General features: G+C 45.2%; 1 protein-coding gene across 15 annotated transcripts in view; it reads right to left on the reverse strand.

The window, feature by feature from the left end:
* The window catches only part of SIPA1L1 (signal induced proliferation associated 1 like 1), a 438,278-nt gene that overhangs the window by 18,788 nt on the left and 393,751 nt on the right, over positions 1–25,739 (reverse strand). For 10 of the 15 annotated variants that reach the window (XM_080665401.1, XM_080665402.1, XM_080665400.1 and 7 more), the window contains 6 exons: positions 24,826–24,950; positions 22,520–22,582; positions 21,982–22,100; positions 18,303–18,745; positions 5,338–5,577; positions 3,619–3,784 (listed from right to left, as the gene is read on the reverse strand). In XM_080665401.1, the coding sequence (XP_080521527.1) occupies positions 3,619–3,784; positions 5,338–5,577; positions 18,303–18,745; positions 21,982–22,100; positions 22,520–22,582; positions 24,826–24,950 (1,156 nt within the window). The remainder of the gene's footprint in view (positions 1–3,618; positions 3,785–5,337; positions 5,578–18,302; positions 18,746–21,981; positions 22,101–22,519; positions 22,583–24,825; positions 24,951–25,739) is intronic. The other 5 variants (XM_080665396.1, XM_080665399.1, XM_080665398.1 and 2 more) reach the window with 1 other exon arrangement.

Below are 25,739 nucleotides of genomic sequence, written 5' to 3' on the forward strand. Positions count from 1 at the left end.
TTAAAAGGTATTAATCAAAGGCATTGTAAATGAGCCTCAGCTGTAGCCAATTGTGTAAAAACTGTGCTCACTCTTAAAACTGCGTGATGAGCTAAACCCAAGGTACGTATGTGCTTGCTCAGAAAACTGAGCTGCTATGATAAACGCTTGGTGAGTTTTAAGTGGAGGGAACTTGGTCTGGAAGTAACAATTTCTCTTCTCACTGCACAGAGTGGGAATCAGAGAGGTTACAAGGCTTGCCAATTGCAATTAGAAAAAACAACAACAAACCAAGCGGGTCACCTCTCCTCCATCTCCAAGCTCCAGGACCATCACGCAGACTTCTGCCTATCGAGTCAGATCTTGGATCTCCATTCAAAATCTGCTCAGTCTTTGTTGGCACCTCTGGGTTCAGCAGAGGGATTTCCTTCTCCTGTGCATATTCCCACCCTGATGGTTTTCCAGGAGAGAAATTTTCCACCAATTCTAGTTTCAGTCTCATCAGGAAATACTGGTGTACTTCATAGCAGTAAACGCTGCCTGGAAGAGCCCTTTGAGCAGCGTGCTTTATTTAAAAGGCCTAACATCCTGCGGGAAGGGAGGCCGGATAGGCCACGGAAGGAAGCCATCTGCCCAGGTGCTTTCTGTGCATTAAGAGCAGCAGGACCTAGTCTTGTCCAAGCTCATGAGGATGGTTCCCTCACCCCATCCCCCCTTCAATTCCCTCTTAAAGGTGCACACCTCTCTGGTTCCGGCAAGCGCCCTCTTTACCTTCCTGCAGGTCAGGCCTGAGATTGCCGAGTGGCCCTACCGAGGGCTAAAAGCCCCTGGGAAAGAATCACACGGAGTTGATGGCTGACTGGGAAGGGATTGAGAGCATCAGGCTGGGGGGTTTTCAAGCTGTGCTCCCAGGAGCCTTCAAGGTTCATCACAGCATCACTGCTTGTGGAGAGGAGATGTTCAGGTGGGACCCAGGGCCATGACACCAACCCCTCTCATAAGAGACTCTGCTTTCTCATCCTACATATTGGACTTCCATGTACACTTTTATTCAATAAAAGGGTTTTTGTGCTTTAAAATCATTTGGGCACCACTGACATACTCTGGCCTTCTATTTCAAAGCCTAGGACACGGCCTGGAGAGGGGGCGCCTTGCTCCAGGTCAGCCTGCTGTTCTCCCACTTTTGCAGCCCTCCCGGTTCCCCGTGAAATGGGGGCACCTGCACTTGCAACAAGCAGGTGCCAGGTCTTCCTGAACCCGGGAGCTGGGTGAGGCCTCTTCCTTTGGTCTGTGCTAGCAGGACTACTGGTTTTCACTATTGTCTGTTCACTTGCCACTGCATGCAGCCCTCACAGAAAATGGGGTTATTCATCCAGCCGGCGTGGCTCAGTGGTTGCGTATTCACCCAGGAACCAATAGATCACAGTTCCATTCCCCGTCAGGGCACATGCCCAGGTTATGGGCTTGATTCCCAGTAGGGGGCATACAGCCGATCAATGTTCTCTCTCATCATTGATGCTTTTATCTTTCTCCTTCTCCCTTCCTCTAAAAGCAATAAAAACATTTTAAAAAAGCTTTGGTTTAAAAAAAAAAAAAAAAAAGGAAGAAAATAGGGTTATCCCATCTCTGCCTGCCAAGGAGGCCAATAAAGCCAACGTGGTGTGAGTGGTTCCAAGGGTCACAGCCTGAAGCTGCCACTCCTGGCATCTGGAGCCGGATGCAGTGGCCAGGAGCCGGGAGCCAGGTGTGACCTGGAAGGTTCTCAAGGGCACGCTGGCCTTCCTGACACAGCAGAGCCACGGGCATTCAGTCAGTCTCAGAAGACACACAGAGCTACTTAGCTGAGCTCATCTGAAACCAAACCAGAAAGGATGGGACTGGAGAGAAAACAGGCTATTTCCAGCTCCTGCTTCCAGCCTTTTTATAGTAATAGTTTCAGCAGAAGGATTTACTTTTAGAGGGTCTGACAGTCACATAATCACAGCTTAAAGAACGTGCACCCCTGTTTCAAACAGGAATGTTAAAGTAATTCATTTTGGAAATAAAAGCCAAGACCTAAAATAACAGCAAAACGGACATTTGCTTTCAATTACCTTCAGCGCAGGAGTGAATCAGAAGAACGCGAGCGTTAAGCTTGCCCCTTTCCAAAAACGTTACCCTAAGACTTGGAGGACAGATTTCTTTCATGGCAAGTTCTACTTTCCTCTAAATCAAAGGAAAAATGTAAAATAATTTTTATTTTTAAACTGGTCCTTAAACATTTAATACACCTCATTGAGTTTTGACGGATAAAGAAATTTTAAGTGCTATCCTTTGGGAGGTTGCTAAGGAAACGGTCTGTACCCCGGGCGATGATTCAGAACTGTGAAGTGCTGGCTTATAGAACAGAAATCAAGAATGGCGAATCTTTAAAATGATTTATGATCTTAATGTTTATGTTAATAAATCACTTCTTTTGCAAAACTCGAGAATGGGCTTTGGAGCCCACCTCAGTGCTGTCGATGTCGACTTTAAGTTTAGGAGGTGTGTCGGGCCCGCGTGGAGGAAAATGCACCTGTGCTGAGAACGCCCGAAGGGAACGCGACCACTGGGCTCCTGCAGGACGTGCGTCCTGCTTCTGATCACAATCTGCGAGTGGTGAGTAGTTAATAGTCTAGCTTCCATTTAATAAATTTAATAAATTCTCAAAGTTCTTAACTGAAGCTTGCCAGTCACATCAAACAGACTACAAATCATTCTTCCAAGAACCTGGTGAACAGAACACGTCCATGTTCACGGCCACCTTCCTGGGTAGACGCCCTTTTCCTGGGACCACCCGCTACTGCAGACAGAGTGCCTTATACTCACAGTGAATACCCTTGGCCCCGCTCACCACACACGGACTCCAAGCCCTGAGCGCTGCTCACCTCAGGGGACAAGAGCAGAGAGTCCAAGCTGAGGTGAGCGGAACAAACCTTCCCCATGTCTATGCAAAGGTGCAGCCACTGACACACAAACCAGTTCTAAGCAAATGGGGAGAGGGAATGGGTTCTGGGACTGGATGGGCAGGGCCTGGGTTCTAGAGAAGGCCCTGCAGCCTGGACTTCTGAGCGGGAGGGAGAGGAGGCTTTATGAAGTGGAGAGAGCCTGGAGGTTCTGAAGGTGAGTGTGCAGATGGTTTGCTGGACTAGAGCACCCAGGGTAGGGCCAGCACTGGGGCAGAAGCAGGCCAGGGTGCAGAGTGCTGTGGGCACACAGGAAGGGGAGCCCTTTGGATAGAAGGCACTAAAGCACTTAGAGAAAAATGTCCGTCTGATGAGGGGCCCCAGACACCCCTGTGGAGCTCCGAGGAACAATGGCACTCGGAGAGTAACGTTCAAGAAAGAGCAGTTTGTGCACCGAGCAGGGAACCCTGGGAGAAGAAAGAACCCTGGGGGTAGGACAGGCGGACATCCACCCAGACTAAAGGGATGTCGCTGCAGGAACAGAATATTTGGAAAACACTGTGAGCTAATTATTGGGAAGATTGGGTGATGGTGGGAAGGGGTTTCAATGGGGAGGAGCTGGGAACCAACTTTTTGGAGGGAGTAACTGTGGCGAGCCGTTCCGGCCCATCTGGCCTCTCTCTAACTGCTATTTGCCCCAAGCTCTGTCTTGTACCTTAAAGTTCTTCTGGGATTCGGGAGTTGGGCTTTCAAGGTCGATGAGTTTCTTGAGGTCCTCCTCAATGGTGGACTTGGAGGCTGGCTTAGGAGATGCTCGGAGGTCCCTGGTGGAGGCCCGCAGCCTGGCGTGGGCTATTTCATTGCCATCACTCTGATGACGCCTTGAATAAAGGAGAGAGACGGTATGAACTGAATCAGTCCGGTGGACCGAAGGTCACAGTGGGCTGGGAAGGATGTACGTCATTGGAGATATGTTTAGGAGAGAAAAGGAGAATTATTTCTGTTCAATTACATTGGAAGCTACTCAGATAAATTATTGTTAAAGAAATGAAACCAATTTGAAACATAAACTAAAAAGTCTAATGAAAAAAATCACTCTTTTACAGGAAACAATTAGCTCTACCAAGCCAAAATTAGCAACAGACTTTTTAATAAAAGACACAGGGTATAAATCCCAAATGCAATCTTTGTGTAGACAAAAACAATGTAATTGAATGAATCATTTATTCTTTTTTTGCTGTACTACTTTGTAAAAAGTCCTTTATAGTCAGTCCTTTATATATATGTAGTCACTTACTTTCTAATGTTTCCTCTGGTGCCTCCTGGCCCAGTTAAGAACCAGATGGGAAGGCTGTGATTAATACCATCAAAGGGAAGGGGGGGATCTTTGCACCAGAGGGTTGATTTTTCTGAAATTTGTTCTTCAGACATACCATCTTCCCCTTACCCGAGGTTTTGCTTCCTGTAGTTACATTTACCCAGGGTCAACCATGATCCAAAAGTATTAAATGCAAGAATCCAGAAATAAGCAATTCTAGTTTTAAACTGTGTGCCATTCTGAGTGGTGTGAATGAAACCTGTACCTTCCTGCCCGACACGTGAGTCATCCCTTTGTCCCGCATATCCCCAGATGGGTACACTACCCACCCATTAGTTACCTCCTAGCTGCCCCAGTTATCAAATCGCTACCACAGAGAGACCACATTCACACTACTTGTTATAATTGTGCTATTTTATTATTAGTTATTGTTGTTAATCTCATACTGTGCTTAATTTGTAAACTAAACTATCAAAGGTATGAATGTATAAAAAAACACACCACAGTATACTAGTATACAGGGTTTGGTATTACCTGCAGCTTCAGTCATCCACTGGGGGTTATGGAACGTATCCCCCATGGATAAGGGGATATGAATGTACTGTTTCCTAGGAGATCTAAGACTCTCAAATCTGAATATATTGCAATACATCTTATTTAAGGAATGGAGTGGGAGAGATAATTTAAGACAAGTTTTATTTAGAAAAAAATAAGTGCTGCTCAGTGATTAGAACTTCGGCTCATGCACCGAATGCTCACAGGTTTGACTCCTACTCGAGGGCACATACCTGGGTTGCAAGTTCGATGCCCTGCCATGGCCGGGGCACATGCGGGAGGCAACCAACATGAGTCTCTCTTATGTCGCTGTTTCTCTCTCCCTGCTTCCCTCCCTTCCTTCTACTCTCTCTGAAATTTAATGAAAAAAAAAAAAAAATGTCCTCAGGTGAGGATTAACCAAAATAACAACAACAAGAACAATAATAATCTCCCTACCATATAAACTCTTCCCTACCTCCCAGCCTGGCTACCTCGGCCACAGAAAATTGCCTCAAACTTTTCTGTTCTCTGTCATGTTAAAAGCAAACCACCCAGTAAGAGAAACAAAAGAATTCTTACTTTCTTGTGTCCATAAATCCCACAGAATTTATGGTTCCTTCGGGTTTTTTCCATCCAATCAGGTACTTGCTAGTCGCGCCCTGGCGAGGGTAGAAAGTCCTAGGACCAGACGAGGAGGACGAGGAAGAGGAGAAGGAGGGTGCAAGCTGCGAGGAGGTGGCCGGATGAAGCTCTTCCTTGGGGGAACTCCGGGCGCTGGTGAAGACCACGGGGCTGGCAGAGTGGCGGGAGCTCATGGTGCTGAGGAGAAGCAGGGCAAAGACAAGGGCCACGTGTGCGTGCGCGCTCGCATCGGGGTCAATACATCAGCGGGGGTGTCATCAGGACAGGGTTGCGGCGGGTTAGGAACAACGGCTATTTCATGGAACATGAATGGGGACGGCTGGGGCCTTCTGTGCTTTCTCACTATAATTTAAATGTCTGTGTCAGAGTGAAAGGTGTCAGGGGGATCAGTCTGCATTTACAGTAAAAAGTAGGATAGTGAGACTCTGAAACACACTGGCACCTCGTAAGTTTGCCACAGGGAAGTCTACAGGAGGCCAGTGCGGGAAAGGCTGCCGCAAAGGCCCAGCAGTCTCAGGGCTGTCTGTCTGGCCTTCCTCAGAACCAGGGATTATGGCGACGCTGCCGGGCCCACGCCGAGAACAGGAGAGGAGACAGGTCAGGCGTACAGTTTACACTCACATCCAGGGCACCTGCACGAATACTGACTCTCTAGAGAAAGCTGTTCATCAGAATGAGCTTTCTTACACTGCACACAAAAACCAATTCAACGTGAATTAAAGACTTAAGTAGAAGGTCTGAGCCCGTAAAACTCCTAGAAGGAAACAGTAAGAGGTAAGTTCACTGACTTCAGTCTTGGCAATGATATTTTGGATTTGACAGCAAAAGCAAAGGTAACAAAAGCAAAAACAAACAAGTGGGACTGCAATTTAAAAAGCTGCTTACAGCAAAAAATACCATCAACAAAATAAAAAGGCAACCTACAAAATGAGAGACAGCATCTACCTATAAGGGGTTAATATCCCTGTACCATGGTATGTATCAAACAACTCAACAGGAGAACAACAAATAGATTAAAAAATGGGCAGAGGATCGGAATAGACAATTTCTAAGACATGCAGGTGGCCAACAGGTGCATGAAAAGATGCCCAGTGGCACTAACCACCAGGGAAATGCAAATCCAAACCATAATGAGCTCTCACCTCATACCGGTTAGAATGGTCATTACCAAAAAGACAAGAAATAACAAATGTGGGCGAGGATGTGGAGAAAAGGGAGCCATTATGCACTGTTGGTGAGATTATAAATTGGTGCAAACACTATGGAAAACGGTATGGAGGTTCCTCAAACAGTTCCTCAAAAAATAAAAATAAAGAAAGAACTAACATATGATCCTGCAATTCCACTTCTGGGTATGTGTCCAAAGAAAAGAAAAACACTATCTTGCAATATCTGTGCCCCCTGTGCTCACTGCAGCATTATTTACAATAGCTAGGACATGAAAGCAACCTAATTGTCCATCAATGACTGAATGGACAAAGAAAAGGTGGTATATTATATACACACAATGGATTATTCAGCCATAAAAAAAAGAAAACCCTGCCATTTGCAACCACACAAGTAGACCTTGAGGGGGTTATAAGAGAAGTAAGTCAGACAAAGACAAATACTGCATGATCTCACTTATACATGTAATCTAAACACCAGACTGGTGGTTGCTAGAGGTGGGGGAGATGAAATGGGTGAGGGGGGTCAAAAGGTACAAACTCCAGTTGTAAGATAAATAATGTACAGAATGTGACTAAAAATAAAAGTTAAAAAGCTGTTCACCATCAATATAGTTTAAAACTAAAGTCCACAGAACTTAAGGAGAAAGCTACTCCTTATACTTTTAAAACTCAGAAAGGCAGAATACTAGGGGTGAGAGTTTAAGTTGACCATAACCTGAGGGCCTTTAATTGAGGATATCTGCACTCCCTACCCATGATCTCACAGGATCCAAGTTTACACTCCGGGAGTCCTGCTGAGTTCTCCAGCTCAGGCTGGGACCAAAGACAGCTGACTCTTTAGGATGATGGACTTGGTCACTAACTTGAAGAGTTAGTTAGGAGAATGTGGTCAGAGCATCCCTCAGCTGCAGTTTCATTAATCAAAAACTGATGGTCCTGGTCTGAAGGACGCATGGACATTAGCTAATAATGACATATCACTATGGCTTCCTCAGCGATGACACTGTACTACAGTCATGTGGGAGACTGGTGAGGGGTACTGAGGAGCTCTCTTTACTACCTGCGCAGCTTTCTGTAAACCAGAAACTATTCTAGAATAGAGAACTAAGGGGAAAACACATAAAACAAAAAAGAAAAGAAAAATAAACAAAACCCCCTGCACTCTAATGGTCCTGAGATAGCACATACAGGTAAAAAGGATCTGAAACTCCCACCTAAGACCTTACATAAAAATCATTTCCAGCTGGATTGTGTATTTACATGTAAATCTGAAGCTTCTGGACTAGAACGTAGAAGAACATTTTTTTCTGATAGAAGCAGAAGTTCTTTAATGGGATCATAAAGGAAAGGGACTGCCATTAAAAGAACTTCTATTCATCTAAAGATAAAGAATAGGAGAACATATAGGGTATCCCCCCAAAATGTATACATACTTTGAATAATTATTAATTCCAATGGGCTAAATCTGAAAAGAAAGAAACATCCATTGAGCTATCAGAAAAAAGTGTGTATACATTTTGGGGGGACATCCTGTACGTAAAAATATACATCCAGCTATGGGCTCCTATCTAGAATACAGAACTAAGAGAACCCAATAGAAAAATAAGCAAAGATTTGATAGGATTTCCACAAAAGATGATATCTAAAAAAACCCAATAAACACTGGTGCTCAGTGTTATCAGCTATCAAGAAAATGCAAAATATAGCCACAAGGAGGGACCATTGGATTTGGATTTGACAGCAAAAGCAAATCCAGCAGCAGACTAAAATTAGCGACTTACAATATTAAGTGCTAGAAAGGATGTGAATCAAGGATGTGAATCAATCAGAATTCTTATACATGACTAGTGGGAGTGATACCTGTTACAGCCACTTCAGCAAACTGGTTCAGTCTCTGTGACAATTGAGTGTGTGTGTGTGTGTGTGTGTGTGTGTGTGTGTGTGTATCTCTAATGACTTAGCAATCCCACTCCTAGGTTAGCACCCAAAAGAAATACATACATACCGTGTACCAAATATCACATATAAGAATCTGTAATATTCCCAAACTGGAAACACTCAAAACGTTCACCACCAGTAGAGTGGATAAATGAGTTGTGGTGTTTCCCACAATGTAATTATACTACAGCAATGCAAACAAACTCATGCTACCTGCATGAATCTCACCAGCAGAAGGCTGACTTGTAGACACAGACACAGAATAAAACATATGGTCTGATTCCATTTCTATAAAGCCCCAGATCGGTATCCCGAGCCTGGGACTTCAGGAGTCAGGGCTGTGTTTACATTGGGAGGAGGCGGGAGTGACTGGGGAAGGCGTGGGGGAGGAAGGGTGTCTGGATGTCAGGAATGTTCCCGTTCTTGATCTGGGTAGTGATTGCGTGGGTATGTCTGCATTGTGAAAAGTCATCTCGATGGACACTCATGTATGCACGTTGTACTTCAGTGAAATCACAGTAAATTAAAGCAAAAGGAGCTCGAGGGGGAAGGAAAAAAAAACCCTCACAATTTCTCTCGCATCAATTGAAAAGCAATGTCATCTCAGTTTTTACCTCTTGGTAACAAGTTATCCTACTTGTTTGCTTTTGAAATTAAGAAAAGGGAATGCAAAACTCTTGCATAAGAGCAGTACATTAGATCAGTAAGAACAAAATAATAGTAGGTTTCTGTTATAGAGAGAGACTGAACGGGTAAGGTGACCCAGAAGTAAAAAGGAAGCGGGGACAGACACATAAAGACAGAGGCAGGCAAACTCAGAGGGGTGACACGGAGACCCAGACGAACAGCCACACGCATGACACAGGGAGAGGCTTCAGCAATGGTGGAGTGCAGCCTTGGGGACACTTTAAAACACTGACAGGCTCTTTGTTAGCTACTTAGCGGCAAGATCCAACCTTCGGTTTGCAGATTTTTTCACCTACTGTACCTACCCCACCCTCTTCGATGTCGTGGTTAGTGTCTGAAGCAGGTGTGATAAAGTGAAATGCAAAGAATCAGGGTCTAATGTACACATTTCTCAGCGTGGGTAGTCACGTGCTCGCTTTACCTGCTTGATTAGTACCCACAATTGAGTCCAAGTGTGTCAGAATGACTAGAGCTGGTTCTCACACTTTAAATAAATGTTAAAATAGAAATGACAGGACCCCACCCGAGATTCTGATTGAGTAGGTTGGGTGGGGTGCAGTGACATGAGAATTTGCACTTCTAAGGCGTGCCCAGCTGATGCTGTGGTCCCTGACTCATGCTGAAAACCACTGTACATTTGAACTGCCCATATTTTATCTTTCTCAGCAACAAGTATCTTGATATGATAACATCGGTATTCAAAACCCTGAGGCTTTCAAAGCCTAAATGTCTGGTCAGAACAGAAATAATTAGCCATGCGAATAGCAAGGAGGTTGTATCATCTGTTAACTTACAAATCATTCCTCCATGTTTTCCAAAATAGCTATGCTGGCTTTAGCCAAATGTATACACTGCATAATGGGGACAGTTATAGAAAAGGCTTAGACACGTAAAAGCAAAGAGCAATACATAAATAATATATACGGTGCTTGGAGCTCTTTCCGTCCTGTCTGAATTTAATCACAAACATTATTTCTCTGAGAGGCGGAGACAAAACAACTACAATGACATTGTCAGCTTCACACTTTCAAAGGGGAACTGTGTGGCTGGCCTGTTTCATTCTCTTGGAGATTTCCTGGTAACGCAACACGATGCGGTTTTACCCATGGCAAGTTAGGTCTCGCTACAGGGACTGTGTGAGACGGTGATGGAACAAGAAGAGACAGCAACAGGTACGTATGTGTGGCAACAACAGCCTCTGCTCTTTTCTCGTTATATCAAAAGTACATTTAGCCATGAGCATGACCAAACTGGGGAAACCACTGAAAATTTAGTCAGCGTGTTTCTGGATTCCACAGGAGGAGGATGGCTTTACGCTTTATAAATGACAGGACAGTTCCGCTTTCCTGAAATTGGAGCGACCTTAGGTGCATTTGGTCATTCCACAGCATGAATTTTGGAAAGGAAGAGCAGATGCACACACATACCCGATACCCCATAGAGAAAAAGGAGACGAGGCAACGAGGTGACCGAGGCTCTGGGACAACCTGAATCCATCCAAACTGCTCATCTTCACCTGGTGAAGCCATGAGCAAAGGCACCGCAGCGGGCTCTTTTACAGGAGAGGGCGCAGAAAGGGCGTAAGGTCACGGCAGTGTCACTTGACAAAGGAAGACAGACATCTACCTGGGGACCTTGCAAAGGGACAAACCACACAGGACGGGGCAGCCTGAACATTAGATCTGAGCCCTGAGTGCCCAAGCTGTGAAGGCCTGGGAACTGATTTGCATCGTCACGGAGACCACATTGTCACGGAGACCACCCTCCGGTGGGAAGCACCTGCCAGCCACTGCTGTGCTGCTGAGAGCCACCTAGGGAAACACATGGAGTCACCTGCCGTGCAGGTAGGACACAAGGGAACGGATTTCAGTCAGGCTGGGCCTGCTAAGGGGGAGAGCGGCAATTAGTCACCTGCCAAATGGCTGTGGCAAAGGCTGGATGGTGGCCTATACCGAGGGGCGGAAGCTGGTAGGGTTTCCTGTGATTACTTGTACAAACAACAAGTAAGCCTTCGGGTGACAGATGATGTGGAGGATAATGACTGAGGAGGTCTGTGTCTTCCCACTGTGTCTAGCAATAGCCCATTCTCTCCATTACTGAGCTCTACAATTTAGGAGGGCTTCAGAAACACTAATTCTAGATGACTGGGGAGAAAAGAAATAAGTCAAGTCAGAATGATTAAACCGGCAACAGGACAGCCAAATGATTGCAGTAGAGAAAACTGCTCATCTGTAACAGGGAGATAGTTACTAAGTACAAGAGCACACTACCACATAAAGCATAGGAACTGAGGCTATGCATATGCAGCAGAAGAGGCCTGAGGGGTCACTGTGGACTGCAAGCTGAATGCGTCTGTAGTGCTGAGCTACTTAGTAGGAAGCTACCAAGATAACTATAAATATTACCATTTTATTAGGCATAGCTGAAAAGAGTGTCATGTCCAGGTTTGGCATCTCAAAAGGATAGAGAAAACAAAGAAGGGAAATTGAGAAGCAAAAATCCTATCCTATGTAATAAAAGGCTAATATGCAAATAGACCAAATGTCAGAACAACTGAACAACTGGTCACTATGATGTGCGCTGACCACTAGGGGGCGTGCGCGGAACATGGTGGGTGTCGGCCATGGTGGGATAGTGGAGCACGTGAGCAGGGGCACCAGACAAGGTGGGGCGCCAGTCGCTGTCATCGGGGCGAGCCTCTGGTGGTTACAGAAAATTCTTTGCTCCCGCGCACCGGCCCCGTTTGCACCTGCTGCTGGGGCCTGGTGCCGGCCCCAATCACCCCTCAGGGGTTCTTCACCTTCCCCTGCTCCTGAGGGGTGATCGGGGCAGCAGCCGCCACTTGCACCTGCTGACGACACCGGTCCTGCTCGCACCCGCTGCTGGTGCCGGCCCCAATTGCTTCATGCTGTCAGCATGTGGGAGGGGCGGCAGCGGGAGCAGGGCTGCCAGCAGACAGGGGACCACAGGAGCTGCCCCCTGGTGGTCAGTGCGCTCCCACAGGGGTTGCGCTGCTCAGCCAGAAGCTGGGCTTACGGCTGGCAAGCACAGCAGCAGTGGTGGGAGCCTTTCCCACCTCTGCAGCAGTGCTAAGGAGCAGCAAGCCGAGTGGCAAGGAGCAGCAAGCAGGCAGGTGGTAAGGGGTGAGGGGTCCCGGACTGCGAGAAGGCACAGGCCAGGCTGAGGGACCCTCCTGCCTAGTGCACAAATTTCATGCACCAGACCCCTAGTATGATTATAAAATCAGTTACATAAAAGAGAACATGAGTGAGATACATGTTTGTCAAAAAGAAAGTAGCTCCATAATTGCATTAAGGTAGGCGATGGAGAACTTAAAAAAAAAAAAGGCAGAAAACCTTCTGTTTTAAAAGGACATTTACAGTTTGCAATACATTTGACAACTATTTTTTACTCTCAACAACACATAAACACAACCACTGAATAAGTGGACCAGGTATTATTAGATTAAGGATCAGGGACAAGCTCAGTGGAATGGCATGACTGCCCGAAGGCAGCATAGCTGGTCAACAGAACCAAGACTTGGACCTGGGTCTCAGCATCCAAATCTACTTTCCCTGCATTTCTCTCTCCACTTGCCTGGAAGGGAAGGGCTGTTACAAAGTTCCATTCTTTTTTAAAAATTGTTTTCTAATGGGCTCTGACCTGGTGCCTAAAAATTTCATATCATGTTTAGAAAAGACTCAGCCCCCCACCCCCAAACCATTTATTATTTCTTAATTGTATATTTAAGCTACAACTAGAGGAATTTCAAATAGGTAGAGATGGGACAAAATTTTGAAGAGGAAGAGGACTTAAGTACTAAAATTACTTAGAAAAGGTTATGCAATCTCTCTTCTTAAGACCATCCCTTAAGAAGCAATGGGATAGCCCTAACCGGTCTGGCTCAGTGGACAGAGTGTTGGCCTGCAGACTGAAGGGTCCCAGGTTCGATTCGGTCAAGGGCATGTACCTTGGTTGCGGGCACATACCCAGTACGGGGTGTGCAGGAGGCAGCTGATCGATGTTTCTCTCTCATCGATGTTTCTAACTCTCTATCCCTCTCCCTTCCTCCCTGTAAAAAATCAGTAAAAAAATAAAAAAAGAAGCAATGGGATAGGTGAGGACATTACAGCAGAGCTAGGTATAACATCCCTTTTAAGCAATGGAATAAATTCTCATCTGGGTAGGATGGCTTAAATATGACAAGGAACAGACTCTGTCCTTTCAGAATCCTTCTGGTCTGATGATGGAATGGCATCTGGAGAATCTGGGCTTTCCTTATCCACTGAACAAATGGATTAGTTGCTCCACAGAACACAGCAATGGTAAACTCTGCTGGTGAGTTCTGCATCATGCAACCTGACATCTGTGGCGTGACAGGGGCCTCATTCTCTCAATGCTCACTTGAAATTTCAACTACAGTGGTTCTGTTTGTTCATCTTTGAGGTTAGCTAGACATCACTGAAGTTCTGGATAAAATAGTCACCCACTCCCCTGAGCCGGAAGAAATGGGGACAGAAAGCTTAGGACAGATCACCTGTAGTTCTGCTGCAAATTAAAACAGAATCCTGCCTGTTAACCATGTGCAGAACCACAAGGCGAAAATGACCCATGAAAATGATCCGTGAATGTAAGGTGAGCTGGCCCCCCTACAGGTTGAAGAGAAGTCCTGGGCTTGTCATTTCAAGGCTATACTCGTCAATTATGAATTAGCCCATAAAACGTGGAAAAACCATATTCTCACCTTAAAAAATATAGACGAGAGGCAAGGAATTGTAAGCAAGTAAAAAAAATTCCAGGAAGGAGAGATTTAAGAGAGAAATGCTAAAGATAAAGACAATGGAATAATTTCTGAATAAAGAAGGAAGGCACATATGTAGGATGACAAAGAGTGACGTTTAACCACCCAGCTGTAACCACACACAGAGGCACACACAGCAGCTCAGGACATGCCTTTGTGTTCTTGTAAACTAAACATAAAGAAGTCCTTCTTCACCCCTCCTCTCAGGGAGCATTTGGTTTTTCTGGTGTGAATAGTTAACTTACTAGGTTAACCAGAAAAAGCATATCCGTGAAACTGAACTGCACTGACCACTGTGGGCAGGCACTTCTCCTGGCCTTTAACCGCCCCTCCGGTGAAGGTCAGACACTGACTGACTTATATCCAGATTGGATTGATATTTGCCTATAAGCTGTGATAAAGTCCCTCCTTATTATATTTTGCAGATTAAAAAAAAATCTTACATAGAAATGACTTTACTGAAAAGTCAGGCTGTGCAGGACCTTCTGTGTGTGCTCTCACATACACCTGTCTGCAAAAGCGCTGCAGCTCCTGCCAAGGCTGACCCTTCTGCACAAAAAGCTCTGAAATGTACGAGTCAGGAGTCAGGAGTCAGGAATTGAGGGTTTATGCTATGTTTGAAATGGTTTATTAATTAAGGGCCTTGAGTCATCATGCAAAAAGTGGGGACACTAAGGAGGAAGTTATTCGTATTTGCTCAGCAAAATGAATTGAGCAACTATTATTAGCTCACAGTGGCACACGCTCTGCAGAGGTGTTCAGGATGCACGTACTGGGTGGGAAATCCTCTTGAACTGGATGGCGGTAAGGGTGTGTATGTGGTCACGTAAGTGGGTACTAACTGGCTACCTGAGGGACCTATGGAAGCAAGAGGAAGGCAGAATGGGTGCAGAAATCTGGGCAGTCAACCAGGTCAGGTGAGGACGTTACAACAGAGCTGCGTATATGCAAGTACATGGTGGGGTTTCTAGCTTTAAAATGTGTGTTCTTTAACCTAGTTCTAACACTGGCAATACCTCTGGTTACCAGGACTAGACTAGGGAAGTCTCTGGTCACCACACAAACTGGCACTGCCTACAGCCAATATCAGAACTCCGGCAAAAGAATGACCCAGTTGGTGAAAGTGTATTAAAATTAGAACTACAGTCACCTCTCCTATCTCTCCTATGCTTACCACAAATCACTTTACTGTTCGATTCATTTTAAAACTAGAAAGTGAAACAGCTACTTAAAAAAATTAAAACCTCTTCCTAATTTTCCAAACCTTATAGAAAACACTTTTTTTTAATGAGCAACACTTTAGAGCAATTAATAAACTTTTTAATTGTAGAAAGTTGGTGTCTATGGCTTCTCTTAATGACATTCGACTAGAACAATCCTATGCAATTACCAACCTACATTAACGCAGCTTTCATGGGGCGCCACAAAAAACCCTGCACAATCGTCAACAGGGAGACCGGAGGACAGGGTGGGCAGGAACACAGCCCAGGGAGAAACACAGGGGAGCTTAATCACTGTAATTTGGGTTCTGTCACCAAGTCCCAGGTACAAGCGCTTTCATGCACTGTCAAGGGACCTCCCTGTTAATTGCGGCTCCTGTCTTCCGGGGACACACACACTCTAATTTGCAGTGATTTTGGTTCCTCCAGCGATGTGCATTTGGTGGCTACATCCCCCTTTCCTCCAGAAAAGGCAGGCTGCTGAGGCTCTGATCATCCAGCTCGCTCTGCCATGATCAACAGACTGAAGTCACACAGCATCCTGTTTACCATAGTCGAGAGACGACTGTGACTCCACCTAGAATGGATGGGAGGCCCTGCCACCATCCCTGCAAGGCTACATTCTTCTCTTCTCCAGTAAGTTTGACTTTCCACACAAGACTTATTTCTACAGGGTGATTTAAATAATTTCTGCATGGTCAATCTGGAGCAGAAAATGTGGGTAATCCTCGGCATCGTCAGGCTGCCCTGGTCAGCACATTCAGGGAACACAATCCCAGGTGCCTGCTTTTCAGGGGGACTTCAGAGAGCCCCTGGGATTCATCGGATTTGTTAGATGGCGCGGCCGATGTTTTGTGCTTTGGCTTCGGAGGCTTAGCCCTTTCCAAGCCTACTCCATGCCCACGCCATCCTAGACGAGACCTCAATCACTGATTTTCTTCCACCATCTAATTAGACCAGAGATATAGCCCCAGATGGAATTATTATTCTTAAAAAGGACACGCTCCTCTCAAAACAAAGAACCGGAAACCAAAGAAACAGGAGTCAATCTAAACTGAGAAACTATTCCGAACTCAAAATGTTCTAAGTCAACGCAGCACAGGCTATAGTTAATGGGATGATGGCGCATGTCAAAACACAGCAACAGCAAGTGGATGCCCTAACTCTGTGCGCCATGATTCTGTATTATATTACTACTAGTAGCCCTGCGCAGGAACCCGTGAGCCAGTAGGTTGCTGCCGCCCTCCTATAGCTCTCCGCCCGCTGCTCCACCCTCCTGTAACACCTTCCCCCCCCCCCCCACGCACCCCCCCTCCCTCCGCCCGCCAAAGCACAAAACATCGGCTGCTATAGCACAGCATGTAAACTTGCCTGGCCCTCTTTGATTATTATGCCCTCCCACATCGCCCCGTCTCCCTCCCTCCATCCCCCAACCCCATAGCTTGCTGCCCTGCCCCCTCCTGTAGCTCTCGGCCACCCGCTTGTAGTTCGATGCCCCACCCTCCTGCAGATCCATGATCTGGTCATTACAAGGTTGGTCGTTACACCTCAGGGCATAATGGATAATGAGCATATTCCTCTCTTATTATATAGGATGGTACTTGATGCCTAGCTTTCTGTTCTACTTTTCCAAACACTTCCTTAACCCACTTGACGCACCAACATTCTGTTCCCTGAACTGTGGGAAGGTCACTGGGTGCCTGGCACTCCTGACTGAGACTGCTTCGCCCATTTCCTTTGTGTTTGGGGGCCCTGTGACCGACCACAAGGAACAGAAGCAATCCTGTGAGAGGCTGGGCCAACCTGGAATTTTACTAGATGGGAAGCTCAAGAATCTCATCAGTAACCAAACTGAGTATTTAACTGATCAAGTTAAACAAATCCCGATTAAGTGGTTTATCTGGAGTTCCCTGACAGATCTTGTGCTTGGATTCCCATTTGAAAAGTAAAACGAAATCCAGCTTCTTTTTTTTCTTCAGGGCATAATAATCAAAGAGGGCCAGGCAAGGTTACATGCTGTGCTGTAAGCTGATCAATGACTGACAACAATAACAGGTAAAGGAGAAACTACCGCAGAGATCATCAGCCCCGTAAAGAGACCAATGGAGTGTGTCCTCCCTGAAAGTAAAATCTTTCCATACTTTGGATTTTAGGCTCAAATCCAAAGGAAGAAATAAAAATTGGTATTTATTTTCCCTACCTAAGAATATAGGGGAGAATGTACTTACTTTGAAAGGTAGATGGTATGTCTAATTTTAGCTACACTTTTCTGATGTATATCCCCCCACCCTCAACCATATAACTATCAGGAGCCAATTAATGGGGAAAAATTACCATGTAAACATGGGGTAAGTCATCTTCTCTGGGAGACAGGCAATGAAAAGGGTGTGTTCAGCATAGAAAATAATGCCATGTTAGGCCTTTTTAAAAATACGGTCAAGACTTTCTTTTAATATCTTCTAAAGACTGTTCTAGTCTACTTTCTCTATCACTAGTTGAAAGCCCAAATTATAAAATTCTTCTAATTCTGGTACAAAGGGAATTTTTCATAAAATCAAAGACAACTTTACAAAGACTGAATCTGTAAACTTTCTCACAGCTTAACCTAATGCGTTAGGCCCTGGTCAGTGTGTTAAATGGTTAGAAAGTGGGCCCTGCAGACTGAAGGGTCCTAGGTTCGATTCCCAGTCAAGGGCACGTACCTGGGTGCAGGTTCAACCCCTGGTCCTGGCTGGGGAGGGACCCCGATCGATGTCCCTCTCTCACATCAGTGTGTTTCTCTCTCTCTCTCTTCCCACCCCCTCCTTCCACTCTCTCTAAAAATCATCCTTGGATGGAAATTAACTGCTCCCCCCCCCAAATAATAATGATAATAATAATAATAATAATAATAATAATAATAATATTGTGTTAGGATTGGAGGAAGAGTATTTTGGTGCCAATTAAAAGGCACTAAATATGTAAAAATAACTGTCACTACATGGAAAACCCCTGCGTGCTATACACTATAGAGCCACGTGAAGCGGGACAAGGCTGGAAACTCGACTCAGGACGGGCTGGGAAGGGGGCACAGGGAAGGGCAGTTACCTCGTGTGGGAAGCAGCGTCGTTGATGCTGAAAGTGCTGCTCTCCCGGGTCAGAGGGCTGGAGCCGGCCTGGCTCTTGCTGTGGATGTCCAGGCTCAGGGAGGACTCTGCTTTCCGGTCCAAGCCGTGGCTCTCAGCCTCTAACGTCCGATCCACCATGGAGATGACCTCGCTGGAGCTGTGCCACAGGGGGGCCACTTTCTCCTTGCCGGGCCCCGAGCGAGGCGAGGCCGTGGCGGCCCCCAGGGAGGCGCTGCTGCCATGGCTGGGGCCGTAGGAGGTGGTGTCGATGCCACTGTCAGCAGAGGTGCCCTGCAGATAGTTGTAGCTGTTGAGCTCGGACTCAGTGCGGTCCCCGTCATACCACTTCTCGTCGCTGTGGGCGCTGGACGCGTTGCTGGAGAGGGTGTTGCTGCTGGAGTGGCTCGAGTAGTGGCTGTCAGGCTGCAGGGGAAGCAGAGTTACTCACGTGCAAGCTCTGCCTCGTGAACACCAGGAAAACAACAGGGAGAACGACCCGCGGCGTGTCTACTGATGGGTCCAAGGCCAAAGGTTCTAATGGTGAGAAACCGAGGTCTGGATGGAGGTGCCTGGACAAACCCAGGCGAAGGCTCGAGGGCGGAGAGCGCTGGAAATGGTTTCTTAAGAACGCATTTTTCATTATTTCACTTATGCCAAAGCATGAACAGTACTGAGACCATTTTAATCAGGAAAAAATCTAAATTGTTATTAGTCTTCAATATTTTAATCTTAAAATAGAAAAAAAATGACACCTCCAAAAGGCTTTAAAATTAGAAAAGACCTACTGTGCTCAGAGTAAAGAGAAGGCAGAATATAAGACTTATTCCTAAGGAGAGCTCCATTCCGACGTCCCCAGTTCGCATCCATTTAGGAGACAGCTTTCTGGGGAGGGCTCAGAGGTATAATGTATACAGAGGTGCCAAGTGGACTCAATGGGGGAGGCTGGGAAGGGAGAGTAACAGTTTTTTCAACAGACGGTGCTGGGACACGTGGATATCCACAAAGAATTAAATTGGATCCTTTCCACATAGAAAAATAAACTCAAAAAGATCAAAGACATAAATGTAAGAGCTAAAACTGTAAAACTCTTAGAAGAAAACATAAGTGTACATCTTCATGACCTTGGATTATGCAATGGTCTCCTAGAGAGGACCCCAAAAGCACACAAAAAAGAAAAAAATTGATAAATTGGACTTCATCACAATTAAAAACTTTTATGTTTCAAATACCCTAATTAAAACATGAGCAAAGGATTTAAATGGGAATTTCTCCAAAGAAGATATACAAATGGCCAACAAGCATATGAAAATATACTCAGTATCTTTAGTAACTAGAGAAATGCAAATCCAAACCACATGAGATACACCTCTCACACAGTAAGATGCTATACTCAAAGGGGCAGACAAGAACGCTGGCTGGACTGCTGGTGGGAATGGGAACGGGGCCGCTGCTGTGTCAAACAGCTCAGTACCACTCTCAGTATCGACTCAAGAGAAACGAGACCATGTTCACACACCACTTCCATGTGCATGTTTACAGCACCGTTATTCATGAAGCCAAAAGCCAGAAACAACCCCAGTGTCCCCGGCTGATACAGGGATAAGGAATTGTGGTATTTCTAGACCAGCTGTGGGCAAACTATGGCCCGCGGGCCGGATCCGGCTGTTCTATCCGGTTCTCTTGCTCTCCCCTCCGCTCCTTTACTTTGAATTTATATTAGTTCACACAAACACTCCATCCATGCTTTTGTTCCGGCCCTCCGGTCCAGTTTAAGAACCCATTGTGGCCCTCGAGTCAAAAAGTTTGCCCACCCCTGGTCTAGACCATGGAGGGGAGGGAAGAGTCAGGCGATGACTGAGGTACAGGGTTTCCCTGGGGTGATAAAAGTTTCTAGGGTTAGATGGTGTTGCTGGTGGCACAGCCCTGTGAATATATTAAAAAACGACTGAATTGTACACTTTAAATGAGTGAATATTAAGGTATGTGAATTGTATCTCAATTAATAAAAAGAGTATAGAACCCTTTCTACACAGTGGCTTAGTTACTTAGAACATTTTGTAGTTTACCAAAGAAATCAGGTTTCCAAAGATAGCTGAATAAAATAGTATTTTAAGAGAAAAGAGGAGAGAAGGAATTGTGTTTGTGTGTGTGTGTGTGTGTGTGTGTGTGTGTGTGTGTGTGTCTGCTGAGGATAGCGGCAGGAGGACACTCAAGTTTCACCTCCAAGTGCAAAAAGAAAGCTCTCTCCTCCTTAAACAAGAATCAATCCCCGTTATTTCACCAGGGCTACTCTAGTTTTTCTTTTACTTTCAGTATTTGTAGGGCAGAACTCCTCAGCCCTGCACCTGTCTGTGGAATTGGCAGCCCCCAGTCACGCGTGGCCACTGTGCAACTTACACGGGGCAGCCTGCCCTGAGATGGGCTGAGAGTGGAAAGTACGTAATGTATTTCTGCAGAAACAGTACCTGAACCACACTGTAACTTTAAATTTTCTAGTGGTCAATTTTTAAAAAGTAAAAAGAAACAGGTGAAATTAATTTTAAGAATACGTTTTCTCTAACCCAACCTATCCCAAATACTATTTTACCATGTAATCAATATAAAGATTAGTAATGAAGGTAAGGAAATGGACTGATTGACTAGGGCAGTGGTTGGCAAACTGTGGCTCGCGAGCCACATGCGGCTCGCGAGCCGCGGTTTGCCGCTCTGTTGACTGAGTTTGCCGACCACTGCGTAAGCCATTACCCTTACCCAGTTTTGACTTCAGGTTAAACACATTAGTACATTATTAAAATGTTTCTTAAGTGTTTTTCCCTAAGGCAGTGGTCAGCAAACTCATTAGTCAACAGAGCAACAAACCGCGGCTCGCAAGCCGCAGTTTGCCAACCACTGGACTAGGGCAATCTCTGATTTATAAGCAGAACTGTGACAACATCACGTCTCGTCAGTAAATCTCTGCACACACCCTGTGCGGGTGCTTGCACACATGTGCTCCCCTCTTGTGTTTTTAGCTCCCCTATTCATTTCACTAGAGCAAAACTTACAGGAGCCCTCTCATCTCTGAGCATCTTGTAAGTTAGTGAATATGAGACGGTCTTTCCTCATCCTATTGAATGACATAAATATAAACACACGTTTCAGTGGACAGACCGACCAGAGAGACCAACTGCACGTAAAGGGGGAGGAAATGATGACCTCCATCCCCATTCCACCTGAAGTGATAAGGAGCTGTGTGCCATGATGGTAGAGGACAAACCTGTGCAGCTCTGAGAGGTAAGAAAAGCAGTGGGGGGAGCTGTCAGGAAGTTGTCTGTCCAACCACACCTCACGCTTGCAATAGTGTAAGCAAGTAAAGTCCATTTCTAACACACTTCCATTCATAACCTTTTAGGACTGTTTGTGATGAGGTCATCTGGCCTTCCATCCAGATGGTGGGTGGCAGGTGCGTACCAAAGAGGAATTTCAGTTTATCTCAAAGCAACCTTGTTGGCAGCAGAAAGCCCAGGGCCAGGACAGCAAAGGCCCCCTTCTGCCAGGATGACTTCCTCTTTGACCACGTGGGAGGAAGAGCAGAGCAGACCTGTACCATTCTCACAGCCGCCGCAAGGAAGGTGCATCACTAGGAACCTACTATTTCTATTACTTTACAGTGAACTTACATGCCCCTGTTTGTTCGGAGACAAGTGAACCACTGGATCCTGCCGCATCAGCCTCCCACTGGGGCTCTCCCGGAACGTGGGCAGTACCTTCGATACTGCTGGGAGGTGGCACGTCGGCTCTGCAACATAGCACAGGACATCATGGTGCAGGCCGAAGCAGACCCAAGCACATGTTGACAAATGAAGACAGCTTGCCACGGCACCTCTGAGCTCACTGACCAGCAAACTCTGAATTTTAGCAATAAGCTTGTTGAGAGTTTACACAATAGACAGCATGTCAGAAACTAAGTGGCTGATGGGTAAAGCTTGCAGCTGGTGACCACATGAGCAGAGCCAAGTACCACCAAACCAAAGGCCATGAACAACGCGGCAAAGTTAGGAATCAACTTTTGGTTCGGGGAACAGTCTAAAATACATGGGCTGAATTTATGAGATTCATTCACTGCAAAGTGTAGCTAACCTAGCTTGGTCTACATTACCTAGACAGGCATGGATGCAATCACGTGTTACTTACCATGACACCTTGGAAATATTTTACCTGTATATTCATGCTGCTCGAGGAAAAAAGAATTGAAATCCTGAGGTCCTCTATAACTGTAAGCTAAGCACAACAGAAAAGACACACAGCAACTAGTCTACTTAAAACAATTGCTTCCTTTTGGAGTCTAAGCTGGTGTTCATGATGGAGTTCCAAAGGTGCAAGGTAAGCGATTGTGCTTCTTTCACACACTGCTAGCTAACAGCAACAATTCCGGACTTCGGCCACACCATTCCTAACACATAATGGACTGGTCAATATAACCCTTTTGCTCTGATTCTCAACCATTTCCAAAAGCAGAGGCACAGAAAAATGAACAGCCACGGAGATGAGTGAGTTCATTAAGTTACACTCCTCATCTCCACTGGGGCACCAGTTGATAGCACACTGATGTACAAGGACGGGGGCGTCTGGCTTACAAGTAAGACTCCCCTCAAAATTTCAATGAGGGACCTGAAAATCATTAGAGAATTCTGTTCTTACGAACTGAGTGTGTAAAGGTTTCAATACAGTGCAATGAGTAATAAGGCGTAATTATTTTTATCGATTTCTCCCTAGCATGGCATAACTAAGCTCCCAAGGTTCCTTCTGAGGGTCCCACGAGAAAAGGCTGGGTTAGTCTTCTGGAATGTAAAAACGTACACACATTTATTTTATTTTAACATTTTATTTCAAGCCTTAGATTTTGAATAGAGAAAGGCCCCACTTGGTGAAAAGGCTCTTCTGGCAGGCTCTAGGGGTATCTTGCAAAAAAAGGTGTATCTTACTAAAAAGATGAACAAATGCATTGAAAGGATTCATCCATATTAATTTCAGAGTCTTATCTATTTAAAGTGGGATGCCATAAACTAAAGGGGATGCAAGAACAAAAAGACTAGAGGGAGATTTCTGTGAAAGAATGAATACGGTCTAGGACGAACCTGATAATTACCCTTTCCTTTCCTTACATGGCTTCCCGTGAGTAGGAAGTGACACTGAACGCTGCACAAAGGGCTTGCTGGCAGCTTTGTTCCAAGTGTGCACTCGGAGCCAGAAAAAGCTGCTAAAGTCACGATGAAGAAGGGCTCCTTTGCGCACGTGTCGTTACCAGCTCCACAGTATCAAAACATATGGGATTAAACACATTCTGCTAAGAGCAGAGCAGAATAAGCTCAGGTTTTGTGTGGTGGGTGGGATGAGAGGGGGAGGGACAGATGGCTTCAATAACAAGGCACATCGCACTGAAGTTATTGGAACAAAGCATATCTTCAGAACCTAGGAATTATATTTCTTTTCCCCAACATGTGTCTCAGCTCAATACACCTCCACTTCCTTCTGTGTTGGCGGTTAGTACCTTTATACGGCACAATCATTAAAACAGAATGAGACAGACAATGTATTTGCTGAGAGGATAAAAAGGTGGGGCGCTGTTTTAAAAAGTATCTTTTTTTCAGACCTGAAATGTATTTGTTTTGAATCTCACACCCATGGTAATGCTACTAAAAATAAGATAAAGGAAGAAACACCTGTCTAGATTCAAGACCCTGATGTATCAACTGAGGTGATACTAAAAAATCTGTGATACTACTGTATTGAAACTTAATCATATTTCATGGCAAAATTTTATTGTATCAACTCATGTAATGGTGTCATTGCAGCAACTACAAATATATACAGAGAAATATATGCATAAGAAACCCAAATGAAGGCTCTCCTGCAAATCTTCTCCATCCAGCTCTGTCGTGCTAAGACATGTCCTTAGCTGGCAGCTTAATAGCAGAGAAGGGAAAAAAAAACATATAGGTGAGGAAAGAGATACTAACCAAGCTACACATGTGACTAAGCAACAATTGTATCTCTTTCCCACTTTGTACACAGGTTTTAAAATTTTATGTATTTATTTTAAACTCCTTGTAAGAATACCTACAAATCTTTCAGGGCACTTATAAGAGGCAAAAACAAACAGACAGATGAAAGGGGAGGGAGATACTTAAGGACACGTGGTTTGGCAGTCTGGCATTTTAATTTCGGTTCTGAAAAAAATTCCTATGTCATTTCTATTTTTAGATTTAGGGTCACTTAGAATTCCTTGACTTTTCTCTCAGGTCTTATTTGTTGCTTTCACTTATACATAATCTAACCAAGACTTAACTCTCATTCACATTTCTTAACCAGGGCTGTTCATCTAACCAAAACTTAATTCTCATTCACATTTATTAACCAGGGCTGTATTATATTACAGAATGCTTTGATGACATCATCAAGAGGAAGCCTAAGTCACCTTGGTGTAAAAGCAACTTGCTTTTTGTAGAAATTTAATTACTTACCCATCTGGTCGGCAATGCTATCCTCACTTCTTTGCCAGCTGGGTGTGGATTTTCCGCTGCCACCAAGATCTGCTTGGGTGTTCTGCCTGTCAATGGAGGCTGGGGATCTGCGGCTGACTCCAAACCTGTGGTGATTTCCCCAAACAAAGGCAAAGAGGACATCAGAAACCTCACCCATAAAGGGAAGGAGCCCTGGGTGTAGTGAACCTCACTCTAAGGACAGGTACTACTAGTTTCGCTTGCCTGTCTGTACTTGTGCAGCCAGCCCTGTGCCTGTGAACGTGGGTGCCGGAGCTGTGTCTGCTGCAGTCAGTTCAGAAAGGTATGTAGGCTAAGCATTTAAACTGTAAACAAGGCCTGGAGCCATCAGGACTGAGCTAACCTAAGATAAACAGAGTAAGAAACCAGTCCTCCAGCCCTTGTGTGGCCAGCCAGACTGTCACTCGCACAGCCAAAGGAAAATTTCACCATCCCAATGTTCCATGTGAATCTTCCAATTGGTACATGTCAGGGGTTTCTCTTAACTCAGTAATCTGCTAAATCAGTGGTCGGCAAACTGCGGCTCGAGAGCCACATGCGGCTCTTTGGCCCCTTGAGTGTGGCTCTTCCACAAAATACCACGGCCTGGGCGAGTCTATTTTGAAGAAGTGGCGTTAGAAGAAGTTTAAGTTTAAAAAATTTGGCTCTCAAAAGAAATTTCAATCGTTGTACTGTTGATATTTGGCTCTGTTGACTAATGAGTTTGCCGACCATTGTGCTAAATCACTAAGTAACTAAATCTGCTAAATCATTCGTTCTGGGAACTAGTATTTTCTGAGCACTCTAAGGTCTGAAAGACAAAGACTGTTATCATTTACATTAGATAGAGACCACTTTTAAACAAGTAGATAAAGTGGCTTTTGTAAAGGCAATTG

Source organism: Plecotus auritus (assembly GCF_963455305.1).
Source record: "Plecotus auritus genome assembly, chromosome: 1".
Lineage (NCBI taxonomy): Eukaryota > Metazoa > Chordata > Mammalia > Chiroptera > Vespertilionidae > Plecotus > Plecotus auritus.